Source organism: Dioscorea cayenensis, chromosome 18, assembly GCF_009730915.1.
Source record: "Dioscorea cayenensis subsp. rotundata cultivar TDr96_F1 chromosome 18, TDr96_F1_v2_PseudoChromosome.rev07_lg8_w22 25.fasta, whole genome shotgun sequence".
Taxonomy (NCBI): Eukaryota; Viridiplantae; Streptophyta; class Magnoliopsida; order Dioscoreales; family Dioscoreaceae; genus Dioscorea; species Dioscorea cayenensis.
Genome location: NC_052488.1, coordinates 2,988,786 through 3,005,687, shown reverse-complemented (window position 1 = coordinate 3,005,687; position 16,902 = coordinate 2,988,786). Strand labels below are relative to the sequence as shown.

General features: G+C 34.6%; 1 protein-coding gene across 2 annotated transcripts; it reads right to left on the bottom strand.

The window, feature by feature from the left end:
• Nucleotides 1-877: 877 nt before the first annotated feature.
• On the bottom strand, nucleotides 878-3,230 carry LOC120282516 (probable E3 ubiquitin-protein ligase RHC2A). 2 transcript variants are annotated; one of them, XR_005542977.1, is made up of 4 exons: nucleotides 2,591-3,230; nucleotides 2,266-2,466; nucleotides 1,955-2,059; nucleotides 878-1,124 (listed from the first exon to the last, which is right to left on the bottom strand). XR_005542977.1 is itself a non-coding variant. In XM_039289339.1 (4 exons), exons 1-3 carry the CDS (start codon nucleotides 3,198-3,200, stop codon nucleotides 1,960-1,962), a joined length of 927 nt encoding a protein of 308 aa, XP_039145273.1. In that variant the 5' UTR covers nucleotides 3,201-3,230; the 3' UTR covers nucleotides 878-1,124; nucleotides 1,955-1,959. The 2 variants fall into 2 exon arrangements, 1 of the variants encoding a protein (XP_039145273.1); XM_039289339.1 differs by having other exon boundaries at nucleotides 1,955-2,075.
• Between the last annotated feature and the right edge of the window lie 13,672 nt (nucleotides 3,231-16,902).

The window sequence follows — 16,902 nt, the reverse complement described above, 5'->3', positions numbered from 1 at the left end:
AGAGGAATTTCTACTATTGTCAAAAATGAAAATCTGAAACCTATCAAACTAAAACAGCTAACAATTCCTTTCACATGGCGAAAGATTGTATCCCAATCAACTATACTTCACATTACATCAAACATATCCTGCAAGATCTCATCCTTGGGATGTGAATTAATCCATAAAAACATCATGATCAAGATCCTAAGAATATGCTTAGGTGCACACATCAAAAGAGAAACAAAACTCCTTCAAACTACAAATTGGAAACAAACCCTAGAAACTCAAGGGCTAAATCTAAGGATTAAAGGTGAATCACAAATAGGAACGAATTTTAGGGTTTCAGAAAGAAAGAAATCTAGAGACAACCGGCATTAATAATAATCATTAATATTATGCACAAAGCTCAAAGATCCTGCGTTGAAAGAAGCAAAACAACTCTCAATAAGAAGATCCACTCGTCCTTGCTGCCGGCACCACCTTGAAGTAAAGGAAACGAGGGCTAGGGTTTTTTTTCCTACAACAACTGGAGATTGTAGGCCGTGGAGTTGCAATCAGATCGTGATATTTGGTAACCGCAAGGATAAGAACAAGGGTTTTAAAATCTTATAAATCAATTGCTCTGATTGAAAAAGTTTGCATTGACGGCTAGGATCTAATTTGAGGGTGGGGCTCACATAAAAATCGACATTTTAATATATATTTTTCAAACTTAAATCATCAATTTTGAATGCCATTTTAAATTTACTATTTACACATAAAAGTTCTTTAGTGAACTTAACTAATTTATTCGACGTGAGAAACTATAATTATGTGAATAATTTGATTCTTTAAATCAGATGATGGAAAGGCAGATTAGCAACATAAGACATGAACAAACCAAATAGTTTTTTTGTTTCATATATTTACAACTATAATTAATTCATTTTCTATATCTTAACATTCGCTTTATTCACATGTTCATGTCCTCAATTACTCCACCAAAAAATCCATAAATGAACTATGATTGAAGACTCCTTGCAGTTCCTTCAATAATCCAAGCTATATTTTTCACACATGGAGAGCTTGTGGACTTTTTGGTAATTTCCGATAACCTTCATGGATCAACAACTGATTGGTTTGTTCAAAGTCTTCTGTTTAACCTGAAATATAGACAAGAAAAATATATATTGCCTTCATTCTATCATAATGCCATATATCATAATGATCAGATAATTCCAAATAAAAATATATCTAATGTTCTATACAATTCTTTTTTCGAATATTTATGTATGTATGTATGTATACATTCCTGGAACAAATAGCATATTTTTATTTATCACTGCATATATAATGCATTCCTGGAACAAACAGCATATTTTTAATTATCACTTTAAAATATATATATATATATATATATTTTTCTTATATATCACTTTGAAAAGTGATTATTTGTAGTATATGTTTGTTTACTTGCTAAACCAATTTTTTTTTTTAATTTCGTTGTCAATTTTTTTTTTCCTATAATGTAAGTTATTAATCACTTATTTTTATTTTTTATTTAAAAATTAAAAATTATCTTATTCAAGAAGAAGTAATCAAGGTATACTTATTAAAAAAGAACCTTAAATTAATTAAAAAATATATAGTACTACATTTCACCAGAAAATATGAATGACCTAGGTTGGTTCAAATGAAAATCTTAGATAAAAAAACAATGTTCGTCTCTCATAGTCTCATGTTGAGGTAATCATTAATTTAAGCATTCCGTTTTAGTTTTTGAACCAAGCATTATTTTATTCATTAAAACTAACACATTTGTATATTTTTACCTAAAAATAAATATTATTTAATAGATGCAAACAAATAATGATCTTAACTTCAGTGATTTTAATTAATCTAAAATCTTCTTAAACGAGTTCAAAAACAATAACAAATTATGGAAGAGAAGAGAAAACCTCCCACAAAAAAAAAAATAAAATAAAAAACTCAACTGCATCAGTAGCTCCTCGAGGGCAAATGAGAACTATTCCATAACGTAGAGACACCCATGCAAAGAGTCAGAGAAGAAACAACGAGCGCCACCATGCATAAAATGCTGAAAACCACATGACCTGATTAAGATTTTGTTATTCAATCTCAATCTCAATCTCAATCAAATTATATATATATCACCACATTTATGTATATATATAAAAACATAAATTATATGGACAAATTAATTGAACCTGAATCCAAATAAAAGAAGAGCACAATAAACAACAAGAAATGCGAGAAGATGAGCAGTGATTAAGCGAGTACTACCACTTGGAGTCCCTTGCAACCCATCACTCTCCAAAGGAGGAGGAGGAGGATGATGAGGACGATGAACGTAAGGATAATCCCAACCATTGTCTGATAAACCACCACGAGCCGGCCATAGCAAAGAGATAGGATTCCGCCATGCCGCCCATTGTCTTCGACCTTGACCACCATCTCTATCACTCTCTCTAATTCTTCGATTATCTGTCATGAAATTAAATCCATGGTAGAGTTATAGATAAGAAAAAATAATTTACTATTTCTTTTTCCTTCTGTATATATATCTTCAGGGTTTTATCTTCATTGTGACATAATGAAATCAGATTACTTGATGCCGGAGCCTCGGTTCCGCCGGGAAGCTGATATCGACACACGGGACACGAATTGTGTATCCGAAGCCAAGGAACAATGCAATCGGAATGATAAACATGCTTGCAAGGCATCTCCCTCGCTGACTCTCCTAAAACAAACTCTTCCTTGCAAACAGGACATTGTGAGCCATCAAGAAGATGAGCTTCACTAATATAAACAGTTGGCATTGATTCGATAGCCGATGTTGTAGCTGGTGGCAACCCGGGCCGATCATTCTGAGTTAGCTCCTCAATGAGCTCATTAAGGCCAGGGCCGGTGTAGACATCAGCAGGATTCACTGCAGGAAGAGGAGCCGGAGGAAGAGATGGTTCTTCAAGTGGAGCAATAGGACGTCTGGAAATGACAGGTCCCCGAGGCCATGTTGGAGGAGGATGAAAGCCGGAGAAGTCGACGAGATATTGAGGTCGAGGCATGGGTACTTCATGGATGAACTGGCCGTAGCAACGAGGACAGAAGGCATCGATGGAGCTTGATGAAATTATGCGAACCATGCAATGGCATTGATAGCACCAAAAGAGACGGCAAACTCTTCTTGGTCCATGGATGAAGAAACGGTTTGAAGACATGATAATGCGTGAGGGACTTAGTTTTTTTGTCTTATTGCGAGAATTAGAAGAGATGTGATTTGATTATGGAGCTATATAAGAGAATATATACATATAAAGTAATGGATTTGTTGATTTGGAAGGGAGGAGATGAGATGAAAAGGATTGCTTTGAGGGAAATACAAAAGCTATTCTCATGGAAAGAAGGCTTGTTAGGTTTGGCTTAACTTTTGTAGACTTACTTGTTCTATAGTTGATACTTGATAGCAAGCAAGTTTCAGTAAAGAAAGGAAGGAGTGTATTTGGAGAAGATATAATACATATGAAGAAATTGACTTTGAGAATAGTTTTTCTTATGATATGTTTTTGTGAGTTGTTTATTAGGTTGCATGGAGGAATTTTAAACTTTAATGAATTTCAAAATAACATTTGTTTTTAGAACTATAATAATTTGACCTACCACCAGGGCAAACTGTAGCAATTAAGCATTTGACTTCCATTGAATTAGGTTAACATAAATAGTGTAGGAGTGTATATGATAACTAATCACACCGTAAAATAAAAAAATAAAAAAAAAACCTATGAGTTCTTTTTTATTTTATTTTGTTAGGTATTGTTAAAAAAAATTGTTGTCTAATTTTCTATATATTCACAGAAATATAAACGAACCCTTGGTCATTAGAAGATTATTTTAAAAAATAAAATAATGATTACATTAAAACCCTAAATCCTAGCCCTTCATTGTATGAAATAAATAAATAAAATAGTAAGAAAACCAAAGAATTTAAAAATAATATATTTATATTTTGAAATTTTAATAATTTTTAAAAATAAATTTCATATATTAATTTTGTAGGTGCATACTAAACTATATATATTTTTAATGAGTATTTAGAAGCATATTTATAATAAAAGACTAAAAGTATATTTTTGTTCAAAATAAAAAGTTGAGAGTTTGACTTTCTTTCAATGGAATAGTTCAGTGTTTGTGAATTATTCATATTTACCAAATAATAATAATAAAACAAATATTCAAAATAATATGTTATACATGAATGCACCTGATTTAAAAAAAAACCTTTCCATTTAAATGAAAAACTCATCAATCAGCTCATGTATGATACTGGCCGTTTGTCATAAACAGTGGCGAAGCCAGAATGCACTGATAAGAGGAGTTAAAGGCAAATATTAACAAAAAATTGTCCAACAAAGCAATTGTCTGCAATATAAAATAATACGATAATATAATTTTTAATTAAAACAACCATAATTCAAATACAGATATCGATAAAAAACGTAAAACAACTATTCTTATACATGAACTGGAACTGCTGTCACGGCCAATGCCGATACCGAATGCAAATATGTGAGAAAATTAAAAAAAATATAATTTATTAGCTAATAAGTATCTTGAGATATATAATCAAGGAATGATATGTGCCTTTAAATGTAATTATAATTAAAATATTTGTGCTTGTCCCCACCCCATGTGTGGGCATATGAACATGTCACTGAAAGTCTGAAACCGTTTAATGGCTTGGGTTAGTATCAGAGATTAATTTGTGATTGGTTTCAGAGATTAATGGCGTGAGTTTCAAGATGCAATTACGCATGTTCTTTGTCCATGAAACTATTTAATTAAATCTATAATCAAGCATTTAAACACCTCATTAACTTGCTCATTGTCATGGGCCCATGGCCAGGGTCAAAGGGCTTCACCACATCAGCACGCAGCAGCATCTTCATCGTTCTGAGCATTCTCCATCAAACTCTGACGAGCCGACAACCGGCCAAGGAGGGTTTTGCCGCCGACTAGCTAGGGGGGACTGAAGACCCGCTAGCCATCCTCCTTGGTTCCACTGGTCATAACATATGAATCTTTATGGAATTTTCAATAATATCAAACACACCAAACACTATATTACTTGTCCAAGCGCCTCAATATAATGAGATTAATAAATTTAAAGATTTAGAATACATTAATATCAAGTAAATGCTGCGTAAGAGAAAAACTACTTAAAATTTAGTATTTCTAATATATAATTTCACTGGTTTTCATATACCAATACATCATCCGGGGATGTTCATAGGAATGTCTCCATATTTTTAAAAGTTAGAAAGAGAATCCAAATGGGAGAGATAGGAAGAAAGGTTTGATGAATAGTTACTTAAACAGTAACCGAAGCATGGTACCATCCTCGAACAGGTTGGTCTAGTGTTGTTGGGTTTTAGTTTTAGTTAACTAAAGGTCTAGTAAAAGAGAAATGCTATTTGGTCCGATATTCCAGTCTGAAATAATGGACCGAATGAACTGGATACCTGTGTGGCATCCACGTCATCCCACATACTCTCTCTTTCTTGTTTTAAAGAGAGAATAAATATTTTGTACTTATCCTTCCAAAATTTTCATCTCCCTTTCGTCTCCCCTTAAGCCACCGGCATATCATCGCCACCGTGAAGACCTTCCTCACCGTCTTGCCTGATGCCACCGGCACACCGGGAAGACCTTCCTCGCCGTCTCGCCGTCTCGCCTGATGCCACAGGCACACTGTCGCCGCCACGAAAACGACGCCTTCGGCACACCGTCACCGTCGTGAAGCCCTTCCTCTGTCTTGCCTGCACAATGTAGCCGCCGTGAAGACATGCTCACCAGATGAGTTATCCGCGACACCCGAGCCTCTCCAGGGTTTGCCCTTCCCTAGTGATCCCTAGTGAAGCCCTTTCATTTTCATGTTGTTGAGATGTGCTTGTTGAGATTGTTTGTTAATCATGTGAGATGTGCTTGTTGAGTTGTGTAGGGAAATAACATTGGCAATCATGTTGAGATGTGCTTCTTGAGATGGCCTTGTTCAAATGTGCTTGTTGAGATTTTTTTTTTTTTTTGTTAATCATGTTTTTTTTTTCTTGTTGAGATGTGCAGGGAAATAACATTGGCAATCATGTTCAGATGTGCTTGTTGAGATTTTTTGTTAATAATGTTTTTTTTTGTTAATCATTGAGATGTCCTTCTTGAGATGTGCTTGGAAATTACATGTACAAGGAAATAAAATATGAAAAATAGGAGAGCAAAATTTCAGAGTAGTGACCATCCACAAAAGTTTCCCAATGATCATGAATACAAGATAAAAATTTCACAACAATACTCCGCGTACGAAAAGAGACACTCTGCAACTGAACTCCTGGAATTTATTAATCAGTATTAGAAACTTTGTCCATAGAAATCTCAAAACTTGGCCAACAGAAATCTCTTCGTATCCACAACATCCTCTGCACTCTTTGCCTCAACATCCTCTGCACTCTTTGTATGAGCAACCTTTTCAATAGAAATCTCAGCCTTTGTATTCATAATTTCCTTTTCACCTTGTTAATAACATTAACTTGAATCAAAAAAAGAAAAAGAATTTTCGTATAGTTTTCTGTGGAAACCGAATGTTTTCCTAGATGAACAAAGATTATCAAATTATTCACAGATTCATAAAGAAGTAGCAATTGAGACAAGCAACTTCACATTATTTAAGGAGTAAAAGACATCACAATGTTGTCTGATTGAAGATCTAACAAGAAATTCAATAATACATCTTCATGAGTTAATGATAAAAAAATTGAATGAAATATTTGAACATTGATTCTGTGGAAACTAAAAATTTTCCAAGTTGAATGACGATAATCAAATTACTCGAAAATGCATAATGCAAACATTAGATACTAGTGAAGTAACCATGAGACATTGTCCTGATATATATACATATCATTGTTCCTTAAGTGTCATTGGTTTATTTTCTATCTAAACTGCATATAATCCATGAAAGGTGGAGAACACAAACATAAACAACACCAAAAGAAAACCCCTCTAATTATAAACACTATTATCAGTAAACAATAACAATCAGACAGAGAATGTCTTGAATTATTTTTTCAATGCATCCAAATGCAAGATTCAGAAAATGAAACCATTGTGAATGGATCAACTAAAGTTCTCAAAATCATACCTTGAAACATGAGAAACCTCTTCCTTGGTATGAGAATGTCCAGTGCCCACTGAGCTCCAACTCCCTTCCTAAGAACCTGATTGTTAATAATATTAACTTGAATCAAAAAAATATTTCCTCATATATCATATAATCAAAAAGGAATATATATATATATATATATCATACCAAGATTAGAGAGTTTACAGAACCTACAAAAAAAATCCAGCAACAAGAATAGACTCTCAAATTGACACAGAATGGAAAACTTTATTTGAAATACTGACCACCTGTCCCTTGGAGAGTGACTCCTCAATGATGAAACACCGGGCATCACTGGGGAAGGGCAAACCCTAGAGGGACTTGGGTGTCACGGACAACTCATCTGGTGAGCAGGTCTTCACGGCTACGACATTGTGCAGGTGAGACAGAAAGGAAGGGCTTCACGACGGTGATGGTGTGCCGGTGGCGTCATTTCTCGCGACAGCAACAGTGTGCCTGTGGCGTCAGGAAAGACGGCGAGGAAGGTCTTCGCAGTGGCGACGGTGTGCCGGTTGCGTCAGGTGAGACGACGAGGAAGGTCTTCGCAGCGGTGATGTGTGCCGGTGGCCTCAGGAAAGACAGAGAGGGAGATAAAAATTTGGGAAAGAGAAGTGCAAAATATTTATTTTTCTCTTTAAGACAAGAAAGAGAGAGGGAGTGTGTGGGATGACGTGGATGCCACATAGACATCCATGTCATTCGGCTCATTATTTCGGACTGGAATATCGGACCAAATAGCATTTCTCCTAGTAAAAATAGAATTGATTAAAACACTATGCATCCCGCTTTCCACGTGCTACTATTCATAAGCATGATAATACTGTTGAATAAAGAGTACACAACTGTTGGATTTAAATCCAATGGTTGATACGAACATTCATAGATTTTAAATATACGAACGTTCATAGAAGATCTTTGCTCTTTATATATATATTTGTTTTAATTATAATCTTGACTTAATTATTATTGTTATTATTATATGTTTTTTTATGAAGGCGACAAACGCCACCCCACAACTGAGAGTCAAAGGGACTGGCGGGTACTATCGTGCACCAGTTAAGATTGCTTAATGACCCCTTAGGGATTTACCATGTGGGGCAGTCTAACATTCGGGGCAATTAGGGCTTGTCACATGCTCCCAAGATGATATATCAAAGACCACAATTATACAATGGTAAATCCTCACTGCCTTGCAACTCTTAAGGGGTGGAGAATACGGCTCCTCTCATAGAAGATCTTGTGAACAGTGGGTGATTATTATTGATACAATATTCCTATAGTATCCCTATAATACTGTATAGTACTCCGGCACAAAGAATTCGACCTTGCACCACTCATCCACCACTCATAGTGGCTTCCACTAGGCTATCTAGTAGTTGTCATATGTAAATCTTCAACCCGGTTACTTTAATACCATAATTTAAATAATTTCTCAATTTATATGTTATTGCTAAAAATTTTTTAAAATATTTTTTTAAGTTCAAGAAAGAAATATAATTGTTTATTTGATATTTAGCAACACCTCAATTTGTTTGAACATTTAAGTTTTATTTTAAATATGGTTATTCAAAATAACTTGCGTTGAATTTTTTTTGTAAATCAGTTTATTTATTAGGATTATGGTTATTAAAAATAATGTATGAAGTTTCTAAAGTTATATTTTCTTCATATTTAAAGTATATAATTGGTTTATGACGGACCTTGACGTGGTTTATAAAAAAAAATCTGGAATTTAAATAAAAATTATCACTGAGATTAGAATAGATTTATTTTATAATTTTTAAATAATTAGAAACTGTTGTATGAAGATATCTTCAACATTTACAATCTTTATTAATAACTATAATTCTTTATCGCAACTTCATTAGGCATAATGGAATTTTTAGCTATTTTTTTAATGAAGTCTTGCATGCTATTAAAAAATTACGATATGAACACTTTAAACCACTATCAAGTACCTTGTACTTGAGTACATACTACGCAAGTAACTGATCTGAACATCTTTGTATTAATGACTTAATCTCAACTGAGGCTCGTTAGTGAGATATATGTTAGCAAACTACTGTCTCTCTTAGATGATCAAGATGTGCTGGTGAGTGCATGTTTGCTCAGAGAACTTGATCTATTTTTGCTCTTCCACTTATGAACCATGAACCCTCCAACTTTAAAGACCGATGGGTCTTTTACTCAACTTGCCTATCACAAATGGAAAAAGCCCAAGCTGCAACCATCCTATGGAGCGTTTGGAACAACGAAACTCCCTCTTGTGGTCTCACAAACATACTTTACCTTCTTTCCTCATCCGTCATGCTACAATGTTTCTAGATTAGTGGCAACACATTCATAACCCTCCTTCCTCCCCTCGCCTACCCTGGCTCCCGAAGTCTGTTGTCGGTCCACACCTCAAAAAGTCACCTAAAATGCATTATTGATACAACTATTGATGGAAGACGCTCCCATGCCTCGTTTGGTACAATTATCAGGAATAAGACTGGCTGTTTCATAGTAGCAACACATGGATCTCTCCCATTCGTTTCGGTCTCAAACCTAGCTAAAGGCCTAGCCTGTATAGCAACTCTCCAATGGTTACTTAGCCATGGTTTTGAAGAACTAGTGATAGAATCATGACTCGTTGAACTTAGTTAAGAGGATGGCCAATAATGCTTTTCCATCGGGCTCCATCCTTGTTATATAATCTTGGCTAACTGCAAAGCCCTCTTCTCTTCATTTAAAGACACCCATTTCTAGTTTGTAAGAACGTCTGCAAATATCACTCATGCTCTAGCAAAGGCGGTAGATTGCACCACAAATCTAGTGGATTGGTTTTCCACTCCCCCTCTTTTTCTCATGCATATACTCCTTGCTGAAGTTAGTCAAACGAATGCTTAAATTTCTTCTAGCGGAAAAAAACCTTGTACTCCTATACACAAAAAAAAATAAAAAATAAAATATAGGCTCATCCCAAATTAGGATATAATTAATTACACCCTCAATTCCTGTATGATTGTCATATTTCAGTGTTTATTTTTATTTGTTCCTTTATTACATAAGAAAGCATTTTTATTGATTTATTCTTATTTATTGAATTAGAAAGAGAAAGAAACCAGATAGGTATTAAATATATAAATAGATATGACAATTATATAATAATGCAAATTATGTTGCTAATTTCTTTAAGCTATTGAAGTAGTAATGTCACAAAGACTACAATTAAATTAAGTGTTGCTAATATCAGTGACTGCATATTAGTGTAGGCAAATTGGTGGATTCTATTTTAGACCGCGTTTGGTTTGCGGAATGGAAAGAAAGGGAATGGGATTATGGGGTTATGAGGAATTAAAATGAGGGGAATAAGAATAGTAATAAAACATTGTTTGGTTGGAAGGAATGAGAGTGTGGAATAGGAAAAAGTATTAAAGAGAATTGTGATAAAATTACTTGTATGCCCTTTACAATAAATAAATTATATTATATAAAATAATGGATGATATTTAATTATAATTAAATTTATTAGATTATAAAATAATTTGAATAATGATTATAATTATATATCTTAATTAAATTAATTTTATACCTTTTTAATTATCATATAAAAAATTTTAAATAAACTAATTCATATAACTATTATATATTTTAATTGTTATGAGTAAATAGTTTAATTAAATAATTCATTTTATTTAGATAATTAACAATAAAATATAAGTGAGTATTATCCAATTCAAAAAACAAGAGATATATTTCTTACATAACAACATTATCTCATGAAGATACAATAACATCTCATGAAGGCTAATAATTTTTAAAGAGGAATATATCCAAGGTCTATATAAACAACAAAGAGCTAGTCATGCTCAATTACAAAGCTTTCATGCTCAATCATCAACCAAGTACCTGATTTAACAGATAAAAAGAAAGGAAAAATAAAAACAAAGTTGGAAGTGTATTAGTGATGATAATATTATTAAATAAAACATCTTACATGGATTAGTTTGGCAAACATTGTCTTAATTTAAAGTTGATGTCCAAAAGATGGTAAGCATCACAGCTTAATTACACCATAAAACACAAACACACAACTAAACAATAATAGTTCAAAGAGGAATAGATCCAAGGTCTATAAAAACAACAAAGAGCTAGTCATGCTCAATTACAAAGGCTTCATACTCAATCATCAACCAAGTACCTGATTTAACGACAACAAAAAAGTTAGAAGTGTATCATTGATGATAATATTATTAAATAAAACATCTTGCATGGATTAGTTTGCCAACGTTGTCTTAATTCTCAAGCGGTATTCATCAAACATTATCTTATTGAATGTGCATCATAGCTCAAGGTTACTTTAGAAAACTAATTACAACCATCCAAGGATATAGCTTGTCATGCAGCACAGTATTTCTTAAAGCTTTTCCTTGTTCATTTTCTAAACTTGTCCATGAACTCATCCTTCTCTGTAGTGTCATCATAGTGCATGGCATCCTAATATAGCATGTAAGGATATACCAAACCATAACAAAACATTATGATAGAGCATGCAAGGATATACCAAATTCTAATTCATAACATCATGATATAGCTTACAATACAGCATGATTTAACAAAAGGTTCAATTCAACAAATAGCTAAAACATCAAACACCATAAAATAGGAAAGTTTCCAAAGTGTCTAGCACACATACCTTGAAAAGGCATTCTGAGATGATCTACATAGAGGGATAATACGGCATCCTTGATAAAATTAAATGAAAAAATCATAGCTTTCTATCATCCAGCAACTCCCAAAACATGTTCAATTGCTCTTCATCTTTTCGTAAAACTTGCATTATGGCTAATGCTTCATTTTCCAAAAGCCCATCTGTGTTGAAAATTACTTCATTTAGAAATTTCTTCCTTTCTTCAACTTCTCTACGTCCTGCTTCTTTACAAACATTAACTTCAACATTGCGAGCATTGGTTTCAGCATTACGAATTGCACATTCAACCATCATCTTGAATCCTGGGCCAGCCATTTCCATAAATTGGTGAAGATTTTCAGATATTTCCTCCATGTTCTTTTCACTAGAAAGACTTTTCCTTTTACGACCTCTAGATGCTCTCGAGGTACTAGTATCTGCTAATATAGGTGATGAGGTCTTGATGGGTTCTTGAATAAGCATAGAAAAATCTTCACCTGCCATTTGAGAGAAGCCCACATCCTCATCTAAGCTAACATTTTCATGCATATATTGATCCGCATCATCTTCAAGATCACCTCTTTCATTTCCATGCACTCTATCCTTTGTAAAAACTGGGGTGAGATCATTAAAGAAAAGAAAACTTTTTCCATAAAGACCAGCTGCCTCCTTGTGAGTTATTTTATTACAAAAGAAAAGTTAATTAAAAAAAATAACATATCAAATTCTTCACACATTTGGCAAAGATAATTATATTACCTTAATATATTCATCATATGCGTTTTTTGCACAATCGATTGTGTTATTTTCATGATTCCAAACAAAACCTCTAATACACAATAAATTAGCGATTACAATGGTTTTACTTCTGAAGAGTTTCACCCTTGACTCAATGTTTGGCACTACCTTAAGTGTGGTTTGGGGAAACTTTTCTTTTATCATTCTTTCTAGCTGATGTAGATATCCATTTTGAAATTCTTTCTTAGCCCTCCACATGGTATTTGTAGATAACTTAACCAAGGCTTCAATTAGGGCTTTGTCTTCTTCAACTGTCCAAAAGTGCTAGTTCAATCCTCTACCCTAGGTTGTGATTCTTGATCCATTCTATAAAAAGTAGACAATCAAACACATATGAGGTATTCATGTTAAGGACAAAGATATCATTAACAAAAAAATAATACATACGGAAAGTACTTCAAATTTATATAGTTCTCAAACACACATGTTTAATGTCAACATTCAAGTACATGATTATAATAACAAACACAAACTTACAAAAATTTAATACATAAAAGCATTCACATTGAGTACATGGATATCAATTGCAAAAATTAATTTGACTGTCATGCGTTAAACATGTCCGCAGCCATAGTATGCCTAAACTAGGTCCACTCATTTGTCTGCGCAACAGCTACAATGGTCTCAATGTCTTCCTCTATGTTTGGCTCTAGTGTTAAATTGTCCATTTCATTTTCTGCAGGGTCTTCTGTAATCTCTCTTCTAATAAAATTATATAGCATGCAACATGCATTAATAATACGCCTTTGAGTGGTTAAGTTATAGAAGCATGCACTAGACAAAATTTTCCAACGAATTTTTAGAAGACCAAATGTCCTCTCAATTACATTTCTAGCTCCAACATGTTTCATATTAAAGAACTCTTGTGTTGTAACTGGTTAATGGCCATCAGCCCAAGAAATCCAGGGAAATTTGTATATCCAGAATCAACTAAGTAATAGAAATCTTAAAAAGGGACAAGTATTCATTTTATTAGATAAATCAGCAAACATGAGATGATTGAAGTTTCTAATGAGTTTGTCATCAAAACAAGGAACTAGATTAATCATGAGAACGTGGTTTAGAATAGTTGAAAGATTCTGAGTAACAAGAAGAAAAAAGAGGGGGGAATTTGGTCCCTTTGTCTAACGCCTCTACTACTAGAAATCCAAGGGCTAGGTTGGCCATTGATGAGAAAGGAGAAAGAGACAGAAGAAAGGAAAGAATGGATCCAAGAAATCTAGTGCTCAAGGAAATTCATCCTCTGGAGGATATCAAGAATAGCTTTTCATTCAACAATATCAAAATTTTTTCAATATCTATCTTAGTTATCATCCTAAGAGGGACATTAGTCTCAGTCTCAATAGAATGAGCAACTTCCTGGGCAGCTAAAATATTTTCAAAAGTCGAATGGCCAGGGAGAAAACTACTCTGCTTAGGGAAAATTAAAGTAGGAAGAACCTATTTTTGGTAGTTAACCAAGATATTCGAGATGACTATGTAACACACATTGTAGAGCAAAATTAGGTGGAAATCAGTAACAAATTTGAGGGGAATCTTTTTTAGGAATAAGAACAACAAAGGTTTTCCCCCAAGCTTTAGGGATTTTAGAAGTTTGGAAAAAATAAGAGACATCATTGAACAATTGATCACCAATGATACTCCAATAAAAGAGATAAAACTCCAACCCTAATCCATCTGGACCCGGGCCTTTACCCCGTGGTATGGATCTAAGAATGCGATAAACCACACCCTTGGAGATGGGTTTAGTTAAGGCATCCTTATCCAACTCAAACAAAGTGGAGAAATCATCTAGGAGAGCATAAAATACTTGATCAAGATTAAGAGAAGAAGAAGGGGTCCAATGATTTTTATAAAAATCAACAAAACAATTTTCAAAATCTGAATGAGTAGTAAAGATGTTACCAGCATTGTCTTTCAGAGCGCAGATGTTATTCCGGTGCTTACAAATTTTGGCCGCATTGTGGAAGAAACTAATGTTCTGGTCATCATTGGTAAGCCATTGCAGCCTGACCCTTTGAGCCCAGAAAATGGAGTTCTGACAAAGAAAGCACGTTGTGTCTATTGTACAGGGCTCTGAGCTACGTTGAATTCCAGGAATTGGATGCAGAAGAATCTGAAGACTCAATGTTGTTGATTTCTTGTTCAATGCTACGAATTTCCAGATTATTGGAGTGCAGACCTAAGACTCTCCACCTAATAGGATTATTTTTAGTACGATAAATAGAATGAGTGAAGGAATGCATAGGAGAAAAGGTGCTCTGAATATTTTAAGCATTAGAGATACTAGTGTGACAACCCTCATACTCAAGCCAGAAATTATCAAAGTGAAAAACACGAGATTTATGAGAAGTCACGGAGTGTGCATTGAGAAAAAGAGGACAATGGTCGGAGTTAGTATGGACAAGGTATCTATTATAAAGAGAAGTAAAACTAGAACACCAAGCAGAGTTAGCGAGGAAACAATCAAACCATGCATAGTGATGGGCAAGACCAACTTGACCATTACACCAAGTGAAATTAGAACCGACAAAACCCAAATCAAGAAGTTTATTAGATGTAAAATATGAAAAAAGATTGGCTTTAGCAGCATAGTGTCTTAAAGATCCCCCTTTATGCTCAGGATAAAAGAATAGCATTAAAATCCACTGTTAAAATCCAAGGGAGGTTAAGAGAGGGGATTTCAGAACGAGTCTTCCAGAGAGTTTTATGGTCATAAATCACCTGAGAGTTGTAATTGACTGAAAGAATCCAGTTTGCATTCCCAGTGGAGATAACCAAATAAAGAGACATTTTGGTGGTGACAACTAAAGTGACCTTACCCACAGAACAGGACCAAAAGGAAGATGATATCACCAGACAATCCTTTAGCCGGGATTGGCGCCCATTCCCAGTGAGTTATGAATCTATTACATAAACGAAAGATACAATTAGTGTTGGATTTTGTTTCAACTAAGCAGATAAAATCAAGTTTCAAATGAAACATATAATGATTAATATAGTCAACAATACTGTAATTAGAAACCCCAAAGCAATTCCAACAAAGAATTTTGGACGAAATCATAAAGACACTAGAAAAGGGAAAGAAGAACTAGGAAAGAGTGGTTTGGCGTCCCTTCTTGAGCTGAGAGCTGCTTTTGCTTGGATTTCTATAGGCTAAAGCTTCCATTTTGATATCTTTTTTATATTGAATGAGGACCATATTGTCATTTGGTTTCATGTTGGACTTAGAGTTATCGAAATCAGTTTGAGGCTCTAAAGCAGAATCCTCCATGTTTTAATCTTTGGATGAAGGATGAGAAAGGGCTTCCACCACTTTGTCAACAACCATACTATGATCAGCATCACCGTTAGGGTCACCAGGGGCTAGCAGGAGAGGATGTTTGTTTTGTATTGAGATGATAAGGAGAGGGTCTGACAAGGGAGCATGGGAACTAGAGTGATAGAGGCCTGTTGAGGAGCTCAAGAGGTGGGTCTTGGGAATAAGGAGATTTGCAATAAACTTGGATTTGGAGAGATCTGTATGAGGTTTTGGGAAGTTAAGAGGAAAATCAAAGGAAACAAGGGGATTAATGGAAGCACTTGGGTTTGCCAGCTGACTGCTTTCAATCAAATTAGAAGAAAAATGTTCTCCATCTTCAAGACTGGGATTAACGGCTAGATCTGCTTCAGGATGAAGAACTTGATGGGACGAAGGCAAAGAGTGGCTCCTACCCCTTTTAACATGACGAGCGAGACCAACATATAGCTAGCATGCTAGATGATTTGGCCATTTCTTTAGTTGATTTTTACTACTGTAGGCCACGTGTCAAGATCACAAGAGTCATCTTGGTGAGGATCACGAGAATTAGGGTTCCAACCACAGCCACAATTGTCCTGACCTCCGAACCTCCGCATCTGAGGGATTAGCCAAGGTCCAAAATCCTTGGAAAAAGCCTCATCATCTTCAAGGTCATTTGGACTATCGTTGGGGATGCCATCCAGCTCCTTGTTTGCCTCCTCAAGCTCCATAGCTTGCTCATTTGGTGCGATCTCTTGGGCTGAAGGCACAGAGGGCACAAGATGGGTAGTTCTATGTGACTGACTGCTAATGAAGGAGTAGTGTGCTTCCCCATGGCCAACATGTCCACACCTGAAATAAAATGTTGGAAAATTTTCATAGAGAGCTAGGATGAAAACCAAATTGTCACCATACTGAACCCAGGTTCCTCTTTAAAGAGGTTGATTGAGATTCAGTTCCATT